Source organism: Pan paniscus, chromosome 3, assembly GCF_029289425.2.
Source record: "Pan paniscus chromosome 3, NHGRI_mPanPan1-v2.0_pri, whole genome shotgun sequence".
Classification (NCBI taxonomy): domain Eukaryota; kingdom Metazoa; phylum Chordata; class Mammalia; order Primates; family Hominidae; genus Pan; species Pan paniscus.
The window spans coordinates 3311403-3330077 of record NC_073252.2 but is presented as its reverse complement, the minus strand read 5'-3'; the positions used below and the strand labels follow the sequence as shown (position 1 = coordinate 3330077).

The 18675-nt window shown below is 45.2% G+C and overlaps 1 protein-coding gene across 6 annotated transcripts in view; it reads right to left on the bottom strand.

The window, feature by feature from the left end:
- Positions 1-18675, bottom strand: part of GRK4 (G protein-coupled receptor kinase 4) — a 75569-nt gene that overhangs the window by 44868 nt on the left and 12026 nt on the right. For 4 of the 6 annotated variants that reach the window (XR_010111847.1, XM_063603495.1, XM_034958247.3 and 1 more), the window contains exons 2-3: positions 4933-5045; positions 1489-1566 (exon numbers count right to left, since the gene is read on the bottom strand). Coding sequence is in view for 3 of the 6 variants with exons in the window: in XM_063603495.1 (XP_063459565.1) it covers positions 1489-1566; positions 4933-5045 (191 nt within the window). In the remaining 3 variants the exon portion in view is untranslated. The remainder of the gene's footprint in view (positions 1-1488; positions 1567-4932; positions 5046-18675) is intronic. The other 2 variants (XM_055111152.2, XM_034958252.3) reach the window with 1 other exon arrangement.

Below are 18675 nucleotides of genomic sequence, written 5' to 3'. Positions count from 1 at the left end.
TAGACTTGAGAATAGTATCTACCTCATAGGTTTGTTGTGATAATTACATAATGTATTACATGTTAGAGCAGTGATTTTTTTGTGTTTTTTTGTTTGTTTTGTTTTGAGACAGAGTCTCGCTTGTTGACCAGGCTGGAGTGCTGTGGCACGATCTCAGCTCACTGCCACCTTTACCTCCCAGGTTCAAGTGATTCTCACGCTTCAGCCTCCCTATTAGCTGGGATTACAGGTGTGCACCACCACGCCTGGCTAATTTTTGTATTTTTAGTAGAGACAGGGTTTCACCATATTGGCCAGGCCTGTGTCGAATTCTTGACCTCAAGTGATCTACCCGCCTCAGCCTCCCAAAGTGCTGGGGTTACAGGCGTGAGCCACCACACCTGGCCTAGAGCAGTGTTAATTACATGTTTGCTATCTCTGTTGTTCCTTTTCTCCTTCCATCCTTACAATATAGGGCCCTGCCCAGAATTGAGGACTTCTAACAGAAGTCACATGAAAGGAAGCAGGTTACAGCTCTAATTTCAGTGACATACTAAACTACAAGAACCAAGTAAGTCAAAAGCATAAAAGCTAAGACCCATTAAAGCTTTTAGGAAAAAATGTTATTTTTAGTCCAAGAGAGACAAATAAAATTCTCCAACTCTATATTCTGAAACCTTTAAATACACTGAATCAATTTTCTAAGAGATCTAATTGTTAGTTTCCTCATGACATCAAACAAAAATGCAAAAGAGGAACATTTATAATAAATTCAAGCTTTTTAAAGATTAATTAATTGATGTTGGGAGGTAGTTTTGAGACAGGGTCTTACTCTCTTGTCCAGGCTAGAGCATAGCAGTATGATCCCAGCTCACTGCAGCCTTGACCTCCTGGGCTCAAGCAGTCCTCCCACCTGAGCCTCCCAAGTAGCTGAGAACACAGGTGCACGCCACCATGCTTAGCTAATTTTTTTTTTCTTGTTTGTAGCAATGGGGTTTTGCCATGTTGCCCAGGTTGGTTTTGAACTCCTGAGCTCAAGCGATCTGCCTGCCTCGGCCTCCCAAAGTGCTGAGATTACAGGCATGAAACACTGTGCCTGGCCTTACTTTTTATTTTTTTAAGACAGGGTCTTGCTCTGTCACCCAGGCTAGAATGCAGTGGCATGACCTTGGCTCACAGCCACCTCAATCTCCTGGGCTCAAGCGATCCTCCCACCTCAGCCTCCCAAGTAGCTGGGACTACAGATGCACACCACCATGTCCAGCTAGTTTTTTTGTTTATTTTTTTGTAGAGATGGTCTCACTATGTTGGCCAGGCTGATCTCGAACTCCTGGGCTAAAGAGATCCTCCTTCCTCAGCCTCCCGAAGTGCTGGGATTACAGGCGTCAGGCATCACACCCAGCCAAATTAAAGCTTTTAACATATGTTATGTCTTATCTAACAAAGTAAAAATGGCTATGCACTCTAATTATTTATTTACAAATTTTTATTCTAAAGAAGAAAACACACCTTATTGTTGAAGAATCTATCTAAGATTGACAGTCCACAATCACTTCGGTCCTCATCATCGGCAACTTCATATTCTGCCTGATTGGAGAGATGGAAGAAAAGAAAGAACAGTTAAGCTGGGTGTGGTGGTGCATACCTGTAGTTCCAGCCACTTGGGACGCTGAGGTTGGGAGGATCACTTGAGCTCAGGAGTTTGAGGCCAGCCTGAGCAACATAGTGAGATCCCATCTCTTAAAAAAAAAAAAAAAGTTAAGTTTCTTCACCAACAATGTTTCATTATGTTTCAAATTATTTGGTTTGATATCCTCAGAGCCACAGACCAACTCTACTGATCAAGAGTCTACAGCTCTTCTTTGGGAAAGTGAGGTGTATGAGGGGGAAGAAGTTAGTTTTTTAAAGGAGGTTAATGAAGTTTTAGAGCAATACTTCCCATAATACTCTGTAAGCCATATTACATTGTATCCATTAAAGATATCTCAGGGCTGGGAGCAGTGGCTCATGCCTGTAACCACAGCACTTTGGGAGGCCGAGGCAGGCAGATCATCTGAGGCTGGGAGTTGGAGACCAAGCCTGGCCAACATAGTGAAAACCCGTCTCTACTAAAATTACAAAAATTAGCTGGGTGTGGCGGCACATACCTGTAATCCTAGCTACTCAAGAGGCTGAGGCAGGAAGAATTGCCTGGACCCAGGAGGCGGAGGTTGCAGTGAGCCGAGATCATGCTACTACACTCCAGCCTGGGCGACAGAGCAAGACTCAGCCTCAAAAACAAACAAACAAACTTCAGTGCAGGGAGTTCTGGATACTGTGTGGCATGCAATTAATGGAAGAGAAAGCAAGTCTGATCCTGCAATGGTCCTTCGATATGCCAACTGGGCAGGCTATGAGCCCCAGTTAGTCACTCAAACACAAATCCAGGTGCTGCTGGGAAGGTACTTGTACATACGATTAAAGTTTATAATCAGTTGACTTCAAGTGAAGGAGATTATGCTAGATAATCTAGGTGGCTCTGACCTAATCAGTTGGAAGGTGTTAAGAACAGAGATGAGTCTTCCTGGAGGAAGAAATTCTGCCTGAGGACGGCAGCTTCAGCCCATTACTGGAGAGTCCTACCATGCCCCTTCTGACGGTCCGCCCTACAGATTTCAGACTTTCCTAACCAGACCCCACAATTATGTAAGCCAATTCCTTGCAATAAATCTCTTAATATCTCCTCCTATGGGTTCTAGTTCTCTGGTTGAATCCTGACTGATACAGATGCCACTAATTCATTTAATGAGCAAGAAATAGGGCAAACAACCATGCCATGTGCCATGAGGGGGAAATGAATAAGACACAGTCCCTTCACTTGAGAAGCTCACAGAGCCTGTCATCACCTATCACCAGGATAGTCAAAGCAGTAAGCGTGACAAAATGGCACAATCAGACATTATTTCTGAACCTACACAACTGCCATCAAAAAAACAAAAACATAACCTGTAACTGCAGTCACATAGCTGTCACCTCATAACTACAGGTATCATGACAATATCAGAAGAGTGAAACCTAAAACAGAGTTTCAACAATGCAGTTTAGCTATTTTAATGTAAGGAAGAACAGTAGGTCCCTAAATTCTTAAAATGAAGCAGCTTGGCAAACATTACCCACTACATGAAAACTTACACCCAGGGTTCCATCCCCCAAACTGAGTAAGCATGCCCCAGCATACTGGAACTCTGTCTTCAAAAAGAAGAACTGGCCAGGCGCAGTGGCTGATGCCTGTAATCCTAGCACTTTGGGAGGCCGAGACGGGCAGATCACCTGAGGTCAGGAGTCTGAGACCAGCCTAGCCAACATGGGGAAACCCCGTCTCTACTAAAAATACAAAAATTAGTTGGGTGCGGTGGCACATGCCTGTAGTCCCAGCTACTCAGGAGGCTGAGGCAGGAGAATCACTTGAACCTGGGAGGCGGAGGTTGCAGTGAGCTGGGATCACGCCATAGCACTCCAGCCTGGGGGACAAGAGCAAAACTCTGTCTCAAAAAAAAAAAAAAAAAAAAGAAGAAGAAGAAGAATCACCTTATTCTAGCAACAGTGCCAGAAAGGAAAGGACTGGGAGAGATCTGAGGGAAGGAAGCAAACAACAAAACAGCCGCAAATGTTTTTCTGAAAAGAATATATCATAAATAAATATATATACATTTTAAAGTTTTTAAAAAGCTGTGTTAGAGGAAAATCAAATCCAAACTCAATGATATAAGACATATATGTCCGCATATAATAAGCACTCAATACACATTTGCCGATACAATTAAGACAGCCCAAAGCAGAGAGAGGAAGGGTCATAACCCTGGTACAAAAGTGAGAGAGATTTTCTGCTCAATTCCACCAATTTTCTATTGCTCACTTGCTTCTGAATTTCATAGCTTTGAAAGTCTAGGCTTCCCAATGGTACCCACAAAGACTGAGAAACATAAAGTTTCTTTACCTATAAGGAAATCACAGTAAATCTCAAACAGGATACATGAGAATGTTGGAAACTTTCTTGAGCATAGTAAATTCCATCCAAAGTGATCATTCTTCTTACACAAACTTTATCCCTTCCATATGCTTCTGGGTTAAAGCGTTTTTAAGTTAAGAGCATTGGCCAGTTGAGTGCAGAAAGGACACTTTTCTGGTAGCCGAACAAGAATTATCATCTTAGAGCCGGGCGCAGTGGCTTACGCCTGTAATCCCAGCACTTTGGGGGGCCAAGGCAGGTGGATCACAAGGCTGAGGCAGAAGAATTGCTTGAACCCAGGAGGCGGAGGTTGCAGTAAGCCAAGATCATGCCACTGCAGTCCAGCCTGGGAGACAGAGAGAGACTCCATTTCAAAAAAATTAAAAATAAAAAAAGCATTATCATCTTAATTAGTCTGTCATCTTCATACAATTCAAGCCTCAAGTTTCAAAGTCATTCAATGACTACATGTGATTCTCCAACACTTGAGATGTAATTCTACACAAAATACCACTTCAGACTAAAGGGATTTCTGTCCTAATAAGATAATATGACACCAAGACAACCAGTCCCTCCACTCCTACATCATTGCCCAGGTCTAGCTTTTACATTTTCTTTTTTTTTGAGACGGAGTCTTGCTCTGTCGCCCAGGCTGGAAGGCAGTGGCGCGATCTCGGCTCACTGCAACCTCCGCCTCCTGGTTCAAGTGATTCCCCTGCCTCAGCCTCCCAAGTAGCTGGGACTACAGGCACGTGCCACCACGCCCGGCTAACTTTTTGTATTTTAGTAGAGACGGGTTTCACTGTGTTGGTCAGGATGGTCTCGATCTCCTGACCTCATGATCCGCCCGCCTCAGCCTTCCAAAATGCTGGGATTACAGCATGAGCTACCGCGCCTGGCCAAGTTTTTACATTTTCAAAAGCATAAGATTGGGTGGTTGCTCAATATGGAGATAAACTGCTCACCACTGCATCCAAGAATTCAATGTGCCTCTTTAGAGTGGGTTTGGTATCACAGAACTGCCTGAAGAGAAGTCTTCCTATCGGTTGCTTGTCACAAAGACTGCTATAATCCTTTTCTGGGTGAAGAAAAGGGATAAGAAGCAAACAAATAGAATCATTACAATCCACCACATGCTGTTCTAAGCCTTACAGTTTTCACTTGATACAATAAAAGTCAAAAACAGTATTTGCAGTATTATTTGCATCTTTTGTTGTTGTTGTTTTTGTTTGTTTGTTTGTTTTTTTCAGACAGTCTCCCTCCTCTGTTGCCCAGGCTGGAGTGCAGTGGTACAATCTCGGCTCACTGCAACCTCTGCCTCCCAGGTTCAGGCGATTCTCCTGCTTATCTGTTAAGCATCTAATATCTAGAACATATAAAGAAATCTTATACCTCAACAACAAAAAGACAATCCAATTTTTAAAATGGATAAAAGATTTGAACAGACATTTCTCTAAAAGTTTACAAATGACCCATAAGCACATGAAAATACGCTCAACATCATTATTCATTAGAGAAATGCAAATCAAAACACAGTAAGATACTTCATACCCACTAGGATTAGATTAAATGAAAAATAAAGAGGAAAATCAAAAGCGTTGGGAAAGATGTGAAGCAACTGAACACATTGCTAGTGGGAATGTAACACAGGGCAGTGGTTTGGAAGAGTCTGGCGTTCCTCAAAAAGTTAAACACAGAATTACCATATGATTCTACTTCTTTTTTTTTTTTTTTTTTGAGACAGAGTCTCACTCTGTCATCCAGGCTGGAGTGCAGTGGCGTAATCTCAGCTCACTGCAACCTCTACCTCCCGGGTTCAAGCAATTCTCATGCCTCAGCCTCCTGAGTACCTTGGATTACAGGCACATGCCTCCACACCCAAGTAATTTTTGTATTTTTAGTAGAGATGTGGTTTTACTATGTTGGCCAGGCTGGTTTCAAACTCCTGACCTCAGATGATCCACCTGCCTTGGCTTGCCAAAGTGCTGAGATTACCGGCATGAGTCATGGCGCCTGGCCCAATTTTTGTAATTTTAGTAGAAACAGGTTTCACCATGTTGGCCAGGCTAGTCTCGAACTGCTGACTTCAAGTGATCCACCCACCTCAGCCTCCCAAAGTGCTGGGATTACAGCCGTGAGCCACTGCGCCTGGCCAACAATTCTGCTTCTGAATACATACACAAAACAAGTGAAAGCACGGACTCAAACAGGTATTTGCACACCAATGTTCCCAGCAACACTATTCACACAGCCAAAAACTTGGAACAACCCAATGTCCATCAACAGATGAACAGATAAGCAAAATGTGGTATGTCCACGCAATATCCAACTCAATGCCACCGAACTGTACACTTCAAACAGTAATTTTTGTTATGTATATTTTATCATCATTTTTTAAAAGCCTAATACATGAATATTCATAGCAGCATTATTCATAATAGGCAAAAGTAGAAAACAACTCAAATGTCTATTATCTGATGAATGGCTAAATAAAATGTGATATATCCATATAATGGAATATTATTCACCAACAAAAAAAAGGATGAAGTACTTTGACAACATTATGCTACGTAAAAAAAGCCTGTCACAAAAGACCACATAGTTTATGATTCCCATTTATACGAAATGTCCGGAACAGGCAAAGACATAGACAGAAAGTGGATTTGTAGTTGTCTAGCTCTGGAGGTAGCGGGCAGGAAGGAGTGAGGAGTGGCTACCAATGGGTGTGGCGTTTCTTTCTGGGGTGCTGAAAATGCTGTCAAATTGACTGTGGTGATGGTTTCACAACTCAATATATTAAAAACTATTGAACTATATACTTTAAATGGATAAGTTGTATGGCATATGAATTATATCTTCAAGAAGCAATTATTTAAAAAACTCAGTGGAGTTAAAACAATGGGGGAGTTACAACAATGAGGGAAATACTAGCTCCTTTATACCACCTGAAACTAATTTTGATAAATATAATACTTCATCATCTTTCTTTAAAAGGAACTACAAAAGTACTAAAGGAAAGATGGATTGGTTTGTAAAAATAATCTTGGAATAAATGTGTCCTTCCTACAGATAACACAAAGCTCAGAAGCTAACCAGGAAAAGACTGATATATTTGTCTCTATAAAAATACTAAAACTGGCCGGGCGCGGTGGCTCACGCCTGTAATCCCAGCACTTTGGGAGGCCGAGGCGGGCGGATCACGAGGTCAGGAGATCGAGACCATCCTGGCTAACACGGTGAAACCCCGTCTCTACTAAAAATACAAAAAATTAGCCGGGCGTGGTAGCGGGCGCCTGTACTCCCAGCTACTCGGGAGGCTGAGGCAGGAGAATGGCGTGAACCCAGGAGGTGGAGTTTGCAGTGAGCCGGGATCGCGCCACTGCACTCCAGCCTGGGTGACAGAGTGAGACTCTGTCTCAAAAAAAAAAAAATACTAAAACTTCTGTATGAGAAAAAGACACTGAGGGCCAGGCGCGGTGGCTCAGGTCTGTAATCCCAGCACTTTGGGAGGCTGAGGTGGGCGGATCACAAGGGCAAGACATTGAGACCATCCTGGCCAATCTGGTGAAACCTAGTCTCTACTAAAAATACAAAAATTAGCCGGGCGTGGTGGTTGGCACCTGTAATCCCAGCTACTTGGGAGGCTGAGGCAGGGAATCACTTGAACCTGGGAGGCGGAGCTTGCAGTGAGCCGAGATCACGCCATTGCACTCCAGCCTAGCGACAGAGTGAGACTCTGTCTCAAAAAAAAAAAAAAGGGCGGTGCAAGATGTGCTTTGTTAAACAGATGCTTGAAGGCAGCATGTTCATTAAGAGTCATCACCACTCCTTAATCTCAAGTACCCAGGGACACAAACACTGCGGAAGGCCGCAGGGTCCTCTGCCTCGGAAAACCAGAGAACTTTGTTCACTTGTTTATCTGCTGACCTTCCCTCCACTATTGTCCTGTGACCCTGCCAAATCCCCCTCGGCGAGAAACACCCAAGAATGATCAATAAAAAATAAAATTAAATTAAATTTAAAAAAAAAAACAAACAAACCAAAAAAAACAAAACAAAACAAAACAAAAAAAAAGGATAACACCTTTTATATATAAAGAACTTTTATAAATGAACTAGAAAAGAAAAAGGAAACATTGAAAAAAAATGGAAATGTTCTACCCCATCCATAATCGAGAAAAGAAACCATTTTTCAAATTGCAGTTTAGCAAATATTAAAAATAGTGATAACAACCAGTATTAGCAAAGGCATGGCAAAGAAAATTTGTTACATACTGTTGACAGAAAGGTAAATTGATACAATCTTTTTGGGGGTGATTTAGCAATATCAAAATTTTAAATGCATGTACCCTTTGAACTGAAAATTCTATTGTTAAAAAATACAGCTATGATTGCTCTATAGACATGATTCTATATCTGACTTCTTTTTTTTTTTTTTTTTTTTTTTTTGAGACGGAGTCTTGTTCTGTCACCCAGGCTGCAGTACAGTGGTGGGATCTCGGCTCACTGCAAGCTCCCCGGGTTCACACCATTCTCCTGCCTCAGCTTCCCAAGTAGCTGGGACTACAGGCGCCCGCCACCTCGCCCGGCTAATTTTTTTGTATTTTTAGTAGAGACGGAGTTTCACCGTGTTAGCCAGGATGGTCTCGATCTCCTGATCTCGTGATCCGCCCACCTCAGTCTCCCAAAGTGCTGGGATTACGGGCATGAGCCACCACACCCGGCCTTCTGTATCTGACTCCTTAGGCTCATGTTAGGACCTGTAGCTAACTCTCATTCTTTACAGTTGCAGAGTATTCTGTTACACTGATATACCATATTTTTATTTGACTAATCCTTTCCTGAAGATCATTAGAAATTTTTCTTTTCTTTTTTCTTTCTTTCCCTCATTTATTTTTTTTTCTCAAGACAGGTTTCACTATGTTGCCCAGGCTAGACTCAACCTCTTGGGCTCAAGGGATCCTCCTGCCTCAGCCTCCCAAGTAGCTGCACCTACAGGTATGTGCCACCATGCCTGGCTCAATAATTTTTTTTTTTTTTTGAGACAGAGTCTTGCTCTGTTCCCCAGGCTGGAGTGCAGTGGCATGATTTCGGCTCACTGCAAGCTCCGCCTCCCGGTTTCACGTCATTCTCCTGCCTCAGCCTCCCAAGCAGCTGGGATTACACACACCCGTCACCGCACCCAGCTAATTTTTTTTGTATTTTTAGTAGAGACGGGGTTTCACCGTGGTCTCGATCTCCTGACCTCGTGATCCGCCCACCTCGGCCTCCCAAAGTGCCGGGATTACAGGCGTGAGCCACCGCGCCCGGCCTGGCTCAATAATTTTTTAAAACGTGCATAGAAAACTGTCTGGAAGGCTACTAAACAATACTTAACAGTGTTTCTTCTAGAGACAATAATTGGCTCGGTCATGGGGAGAGGAATTTTTACTTTTTCTTCAGTAATGTATAGAACAATGAGTATATATATATTACTTGTAAAAAATGTTTCTAATGGGCACCGGGCATAGTGGCTCACACCTGTAATCCCAGCACTTTGGGAGGCCAAGGTGGGCAGATTGCTTGAGCTCAGGAGTTTAAGACCAGCCTGGGCAACATGGTGAGACCCCACCTCTATAAAAAATATATATTTTTAATGAAAAAGTCAACAGCCAACTTTATAACTGCAGATCAGAAAATCTAAAGGATTTTTTTTCCTGAGAGGAATGATGAAGATATAAGGAGAATTTATCATAAAATGTTTGAAACAAACATGGAACTCAAGAAAGAATAACATCTAATGAATGGTATCATGCCAGATGTACCATCCAAGCATTAGTAGGCACTATTTACTCACCAATGGAATGTCTAAGCTCACTGCACTGGCTGACAGGAGGCAGTGTCAGTATCTCCCTCCATTTTTTACTACGACCACTTTTTTTGCCATATCCTCCTGAATTTGGGAGAAAAAAGGCAATTTCCTTTAACAGTCAGAAATATCCAATTATAACAACTACTTCCACCAATATATCTTAACATTTCTGTTTGAGTGGTTTGGGTACCTATCATGAATAAAAATACACGCTTATAATAATTTGTCTTATCTGGAAAGCTGCTTGATGAAGTATAAAATTCCCAAGGGATGCAATCTGTCACTAGCTCTGCCATTTAGAAGCCATGGTGAGCCTCAGTTTCCAAATCTGTAAACAAGATCTAACATGACATATTGTTCAGGGCTGCTTAAAAGTATTTATCAAAGAAATATTTATTGAGCATCTACTATGTACCAAAAACCTTCAAAGCACTAGGCATATGATGGTAAAAAAGACCAAGTCCCTCCCTCGCATTCTAAGTGAGGGAGTGATATGGTTTGGCTCTGTGTCCCCACCCAAATCTCATCTCAAATTATAATACCCACATGTCGAGGGAGGGACCGGGTGGGAGTCCCGTGATTGGATCGTGGGGACGGATTCCCCACGCTGTCCTGCGATAATGAGGGAGTTCTCATGAGATCTGATGGTTTTAAAAGTGGCAGTTTCCCTTGTGCTCTCTCTCTCCCTCTCTCTCTCCTGCCACCATGTAAGACGTGCCTTGCTTCCCCTTCGCTTTTCACCATGATTGTAAGTTTCCTGAGGCCCCTCTAGCCATGCAGAACTGTGAGTCAATTAAACCTCTTTTATTTATAAATTACCCAGTCTCAGGTAGTATCTTCACAGCAGTGTGAAAATGGACTAATACAGGGAGACAGGTGCACAAATCAGATAATGATAAGAGTTAAGAGAAAAATGCTAATCATATAGTGATAAATATGAAACAAAATCAAGCAGGGTAAAGGTGGAAGGTGCTGTTTTGACTAAAGTAGGATCAGAGAAGACCTCCCTACAGGGGTCACATTTAGGTAGAGGCCTGAAGGATGTGAGTGGCAGAGTCTTGGCAAGTGCTGGGAGAAGAGCATCCCATGGTGAAACCAGAATGATGGAAAAGGCTACACTATAATACTTCAGAAAGATCTTTTAAACAAGCACCATTTTTTCTTTAATTCAACTCAGAGAAATGAGCATCTTCAATCTCAAGCCTTCTGGGCAGCTAAAATTTTACTGAATTTTATCCAGAAGAACATAATGGCTTAGGCTGGGTGACTAAGACTCCAGGACCATTTGGAAGAATTAGGAAACCAGGGCAAAAGCCACATTTCCTTGGGAGATGATGAGCTCTGGGGCATAAATACGGTGAGTGTGGAAAATTGTAAAAGATAGACATTTGGAAGATGGGTAGACTGGGATGAGCTCAGAAGAGGCTCGGCTAGAGATACAGACTTGATATCTGCAAAAAAGAAAACCACCAAAGATGCAAGAGCTTCTTCCTCAGCCTTAGTTTTGCTCTTCTACTCCCCCTACTCAATATTTCAACTGAGATCATGAGCTCTGGACTCATGTCCCACACCACAAGATGTCCAGAGCACCTGGCGTTCAACATATTCACCTTAGACTCATAATCTTCCCCCTCAAATCCAGTCCACATTTTTCCTTTTTGTTAAGATTTGTTTATTTAATAAACATGTAACAACCACCTGCCAATGCCAGAGAATATGTCAAGTGCTGTGTCAGTGACAGCCATGTCCTATGCCACTGAAGGGTGGGGAAAGGGGGACCTGTTCCTCCTGTCCCTTCACAGAGAACACAGACACTCATTCCAGAGAAGCAGTAGGCACTGAAAAAAGGCTATCATCTTTGGTTATGGGTTATTTTTTTCAGGGTTATTGCTGGTTCTCCCTTCAGTTGAAATAAGAACTGTTCTTTGCGATATGCCATTTTTATCTGACCTCTTAAAGGAGTACAGAGCTGAGCTGTCACTTGCCTGATGCAGTATTTTGCCCTCTAGATTCCACAAGTGGAAAACAAGCATGATCTACAAGTGTCCTGAGACATGGCTTACATCTTCAGTGGTGCTTCTGTGCCCAAGCTGCTGAATCATTGAGCAGAGAACAAGTCCCTCTTGGTCTTATTCATATTTCACTATCTCTGCTTTCTCTTGGTCCCTGGCTTCTCCCAACTTTATACTACTCAAGTAACTAGCAAGAAACATGGCAGTCTGGCTGCTATGTCCTTCCTTTCCTAAGCCTGACACTGCCTGTAGGCTTAGAACCAGTGCTTCCACCTTCCCAGGATCCAAGCAGCGAGGCAGGCAGGGCCTGGATGAGGTGGTGCTGGCAGCAGTGGCCAGTGCCGGTGGAAGCCAGGAACAGGTGGGAGCCCCACCCCCTTCCAGGTTGGTGGGGCAGGAGCCCCACACTACTGGGAGCAGCTGCAGCCACCCAGCCACAGCTGCTGACCTGGGCATCCCTGTGCTCTCTGGAGCCCAGGAAGCCCCCCTGCCCCTGCAGGCTCAGAAGTGCCTGTTCCCACTGACTGGCCTCTCACTGCTCCTGGCACCTGCTCCAATTTTGGATCAAAGTTGTGGCTGAGCCCAGGCACTGTCGCAACCCAGCCAGGTGTGTGCACAATAGGGGCGGTGCTGACACACCAGCCACCTGCCGCCTCAGCCCCCTCCAGACTTTGGACACCAATGAGCATGGCAGGGAGGCCAAGGCGTGGCTGAGTTCAGCTCAGTGCAGGCCAGGGCACACAAACAGCCAGGGCACCATGAACAAGGGCAGGAGGCAGACAGGCTCCTGGGTAGAAAGGGGCAGGGTCCCCAGTGAAACCTCACCTTCAAGCCAGGGATAGACTGAAGCCTGACGGCTGGGCTGCCAGTTCTGCAGACTGGAGTGAGAACTTATGGTGGTTTTTCTGGGCCCGCCCACAGACCAATCAGCCTGCACTTCCTCCCTTCTGAAGCTTATAAAAACCCCAGACTCAGCCAGACTTGGGCAGAAAACAGGACAACCTGCCTGCAGAGAGGTGCTACCCACTGTGGGTCTCCTTTCCACTGAGGGCTGTATACTCATCAGGACAACCTGCCTGCAGATAGGAGCTACCCACTCCAGGTCTCCTCTCCTCTGAGGGCTGCACAGACGACAGGATGATCTGCCTGCAGAAAGGAGCTACCCATTTTGGGTCTCCTGAGAGCTGTACTCAATAAAGCACCTCTTCTCCTTGCTTACCCTCCAGTTGTCTGTGTACCTCATTCTTCCTGGACATGGGACAAGAACTTGGGACCCACTGAATGGCAGGACTGAAAGAGCTGTAATACAAACAGGCTGAAGCACACCCCCCAACTCACCACGTTGTGGGTGATGAGAAAGAGAGAAGAGAGGAGATAAGAGCTGTGGCCCCTTGGTGAGCCGAGACTTAGGACCTCCCCCAGCCAAGGCTGTGACACCCTCTTTGAAGCTCTGTGGTTCCTGAAGTCTCCAAGCTTCTGGGCGCCACCACATTCCCTGGCACCCACAGTGGCAGCTGCTTGCAGTACGCTTGGTCTAGCCACAGCCACAGCAGGTAACCAGCACCTGTGCCTGGAGCTGCCCGCTCTGCCACAGCTGGCATGCCTGGCTGTGCCCAATGGCCAGACCCCACACTCATTTGCTCATGCAACACTTGCTGCTCTGCACCTGGCTTGCCCTTGGCAGGCATGGGATCTGGACCAGTAGTGAAAGACAAGCACAGCCTGCCAGGCCAAGTGGGTGGAAGGAGCCCAGTGGGCCAAGTGGGTGGAAGGAGCCCAGTAAAGCCCAGTAAAGCCACCACTGGCCACAGAAGTCTCCAGCTGGTGAAGTGACACCCTAAGGATCCTGTGACAGTGGCACAGCCGCTTAGCCCCAGTGGGTTTGTGTTCATGGGTACGTGGCACTGACGGTGGGGTAGGGTGGCAACAAGAGGTAGGCTGGATGCATTACCCAGGACTAGCCTGTCAGGCAAGAGGTGAGCTGTTCTGCTTTTCACAGATGGGCCCAAGGAAGACAAGGCTTCCAGTGAGTCCCTGTGCCTCATCTAGGTGCTGTTCTGGGGTATTTGCACATTGAGATCTCAGCATCTAGTAGGCTTGTTGTGGAGATTAAATAGGATAACTTGTATAGAAAGGTACCAGGCCCATGAGTGGGGTTCAGTGTTCCTTCCCTTCCCCTTTAGGGTATGTTTCCTACATCGACAGAAGATTCCCACTGAAGACCGGTTCCCGGGTTCCCATCTTGGATGATGAGGGAAACAAGTCAAGGTGCTAGGCTTTCCTCTTCATCCTGGCTGCTGCCACTCCCAGCAAGCTCCAGGCAGTGAAGGCTCCAGGGAGGCTGGGTGGCCATGGCAGCCCCAGTCATCTTTCCATACTGTGAATCCTGGCTAACAAATTATTTATTCAGAAGACATCTGCTGTCCATGTCCAGTGTGCCAGGCACTGTCCAGGCTCTGGGTACCCTGTGGAGGGTCAGGCAGCTGGTCCTAACAGGATGAAAGCACTCTTGTCAGACCCAAAGAAACTTGGAACTGGGAAGGCACAAAGAAGGGCTCTTGCTTACATGTCTGAGATAAGAACCATCAGGAGGAGTGTCTAAAATAACCCCACAAGAAATTCTTTCACATCCTTCATGCATTTCATGCTTTTCACAACCTACATTTGGCACATATGCAGGTATTTCTGAGACCAGGTACACTGGACCATTTTTTTTCTTTTTTGAGATAGGGTCTTGCTCTGTCACCCAGGCTAGAATGCAGAATGCAAGGCTCACTGCAGCCTTGACTTTCTGGACTCAAGAGATCCAGCTACCTCAGCCTCCTCAGCAGCTGGGACCACAAGCATGCACCACCACATATGGATATTTTTTTTGGGGGGTAGGGGGACGGAGTTTCACTCTTGTTGCCCAGGCTGGAGTGCAATGGTGTGATCTTGGCTCACCACAACCTCCGCCTACTGGGTTCAAGCGATTCTCCTGGCTCAGCCTCCCGAGTAGCTGGGATTACAGGCATGTGCCACCACGCCTGGCTAATTTTGTATCTTTAGTAGAGACAGGGTTTCTCCATGTTGGTCAGGCTGGTCTCAAACTCCTGACCTCAGGTGATCCACCCGCCTCGGCATCCCCAAAGTGCTGGGATTACAGGCGTGAGCCACCGTGCCTGGCCACTCTTTTTTTTTTTTTTTTTTTTTTTTTTGAGACAGAGTCTCCCTCTGTCACTCACCTCTGTCACTCAGGTTGGAGTGCAGTGGCACCATCTCAGATGATTGCAACCTCCACCTCCTGGGTTCAGGTGATTCTCCCGCTTTAGCCTCCAGAATAGCTGGGATTGCAGGCGCCTGCCCCACCAGGTAATTTGTGGGTTTTTTTTTTGTTTTTTTTTTTTTTGAGAGGGAGTCTCGTTCTGTTGCCCAGGCTGGAGTGCAATGGCGCAATCTCGGCTCACTGCAAGCTCCACTTCCTGGGTTCACACCATTCTCCTGCCTCAGCCTCCCAAGTAGGTGGGACTATAGGCACCCATCACCATGCCTGGCTAATTTTTTTGTATTTACAGACGGTGTTTCACCACGTTAACCAGGATGGTCTCGATCTCCTGACCTCATGATCCGCCTGCCTCGGCCTCCCAAAGTGCTGGGATCACAGGCGTGAGCCACCGTGCCTGGCCTAATTTGTGTATTTTCAGTAAGAGACGGGGTTTCAGCATGTTGGCCAGGCTGGTCTCGAACTCCTGAACTCAGGAGATCCGCCCACCTCGGCCTCCCAAAGTGCTGGGATTACAGGCATGAGCCACTGTGCCTGGCCACACATGGCTATTTTTTTAAAAAGCTTTTGTAGAGAAGAGATCTTGCCATGTTGCCCAAGCTAGTCTCAGACCCCTGGGCCCAATCGACCCTCCTGCCTCAGCCTCCCAAATGACTGGGATTACAAGCATGAGCCACCTTGCCTGGCCTGGACTTTTTTAGGACGGCAGCAATTGAGATAAGACGCTCTTGAAAGAACACCTGCCCCCTAGTGGCATCTCCACCACAGAACTGATGGCAACTGCGATTTTGAGCCTCTGGAACCAGTGAACTCTGTTTCCAGGCAGCTTATGTGAACCTCTCCCTGTCTGCCAAATAAAAGCTTCCTCTTCCTTTCCCCTTTTCGGGTGCACCTGTGGCTCGCCATGGCTGTGCATCCCAAATTATAATCCTCTTTGCTTACTCCCTAATTCATTCATTAAATTCGGAGATATTTTTCTCTGATATCTTTTTTTAGATTGACAATAGAATCGATTAGCTCAATTATAGAATCCTATCAGACCAAGTTTTTAAAAGATTCTTAAAAACTTAGCATATTATCAATTAGCTTAATGTGTGAAGCCACAGTCTATGAGATAACCAAGAACCTTCTACATAAAGTAATTTTAAAGATGAAGGTTTTTTTCCCTTTTTCTTCCCACTCAATATGGATCTTTAGGATAGATTAATACAGCAACTGACTTTTAGGAATTTCTATAAAACCTAGTTTATTCTCAATTTTAGCTGTAAAAAAGAAGGAAAATATTTTATTGTCAAAAGAGATATAGTCAGGACACCAAAGGCTCATGTTACAAAAGAAAAAATAGGCAAAATGAACTTCATAAGCCCATGGAATGGGGGAAAACATTTGCACATTATATATCTGATAAGGGATTAGTAATCAGAATATATAGTGAACTCCTAATAGTCACAACAGAGCTGCTGCTGGGAAGTGGCGGCCCAATGAGGGACATTTCCCAGTCCCCTGTGGGGAGGGGGGCCATCTGACTGTGATCTGGACAACAGAATGTGGACAGAAGTGTTTATGCCACTTCCACGCCTGGCCTGGAAGAATCTGCCACATGGTTCTCTGTGCTCTCTCGCTTCTTTGTTTGGTAGATGGACCGAGATCCACAGGAGGATCTTGGGAGCCATGTGCTGATGACTCAGAACTTCCGCCAGCCTGGAATCCTCAATGACTGCACGAAGCACAGTCTACTCACCCACTCCCTCCCTGACCGCCCTCAACATGGCTTTTATGGAAATGAAAAATAAATTCTATTCTCATTGCTCCACAAACAACAGAGATTTTAAGGTTTACCTGTTACAGCAGCAAGTATCAGTTTAACTGATACTGATGTCAGTATCTAGAGGGAAATATTAACCCAATAAAAAACCCTGGGTAAACGGATGGTCTAGCAGTAGGTGTAGCAGCCGGAGCTCTGCGTTATTCAGTAGCAGCAACACATTTAGTTCAGTGTTGTCTGTGATGATAACTCAAGAGGCAGCACACACAGACCAAGTGCTTAGAGAGCCCCACGCTCTAGCAAACAGGTCAAACAGCAGTAGTATGCGCTGTTACTCATCACACCGAGGAAGGTATTTTGCTGGGGAAGGGAGCTCAAGCAAGAATTGCTGGCTTTGTAAGCAGCAATTTAAAAAAAGTGCAAACAGACCAGAAATTTGGGCCTTTAGAGAGTATGAAAGGCCGCCTGTTCCTGGACCCCCAAACAGTGGAAAATAAGACTGGAAAAGGCTTTGAAAGACAAAAGCAGATAAAAACTCAGCTCTGTGCAACAAGCAGATCAGGGGTGTGGTTTTCCCGCCCATACTGCTGCCTCAAGACAGCCCCCAACTAATCTGGGGAGTAGAGACTTGAAAGAAAGAAAATTCGGCCGGGTGCGGTGGCTCGCGCCTGTCATCCCAGCACTTTGGGAGGCCGGGGTGGACAGATCACCTGAGGTCGGCAGTTCGAGACCAGCCTGACCAACATGGAGGAACCCTGTCTCTATTAAAAATACAAAATTAGCCGGATGTGGTGTCATGTGCCTGCAATCCCAGCTACTTGGGAGGCTGAGGCGGGAGAATCACTTGAACCTGGAAGCGGAGGTTGTGGTGAGCTGAGATCGTGCCATTGCACTCCAGCCTGGGCAACAAGAGCAAAACTCTGTATCAAACAAAAAAAGAAAAAAGAAAGAAAGAAAGAAAGAAAGAAAGAAAGAAAGGAAATTCAAGCTTGAGAATGTGTCTAGGAAAGAATGGTGGGTGCAACTACTGGCACATGGAACTGGCTGGAAGTAAACATATCATCAAAGGACAAAATTACATCAAATTTCAAGTTGGAATCTAGTTGGCTTTTATTTGCAATGCTGGAATTGGGCAACACCTCCTTCTAAAAAACAGAATGCAGCCTGGGCAACATAGTGAGACCCCATCTCTACAAAAAAAAATTAGTCAGGCATGGTAGTGTGCACCTGTAGTCCCAGCTACTCAGGAGGCTGAGGTGGGAGGATCACTGGAGCCTAGGAGGTCAAGGCTGCAGTGAGCCGTGACTGAGCCACTGCATTCCAGCCTGAGCAACAGACAAGAGCCTGTGAAAGAGAGGAAAAAAAACAAGGAAGAAGGGAAGGAGGGAGGGAGGGAAAGAGAGAGAAAGAGAGAAAGAGAAAGAAAACAATGAGTGTTTCAATGAGCTAAACAGAGGAGTTTGGTTTTATAGGCAGAAAAGGGCTGAAGCAAGCAGACACAGAGAACAAAAAGCAGACTAGTCCTTTCAGAGTTACTTCCCTTGCTCCTTGCCCCTTGCAAAGGTTGAAGCAGAGGGGACCTCCTTATCATGCTGGCTAAAACCAGCCTGTTTGGGGATTTGGCTACCATATATCTCTCCTGATTTCTCCGAAGGTCAAACAACTTTCAGCATGGTGACAGGGAACTTTAGCAGGACTGACTCCATTTTGGTTTGATTTTTGGGGCCTAGTACAGGGGCTCAGTACAAACCAATGGCCACCTATAAATTTAGCTTAACAAGATCAAAAGCTGACTATGTTTCTGAGAGAAGTATAGTGC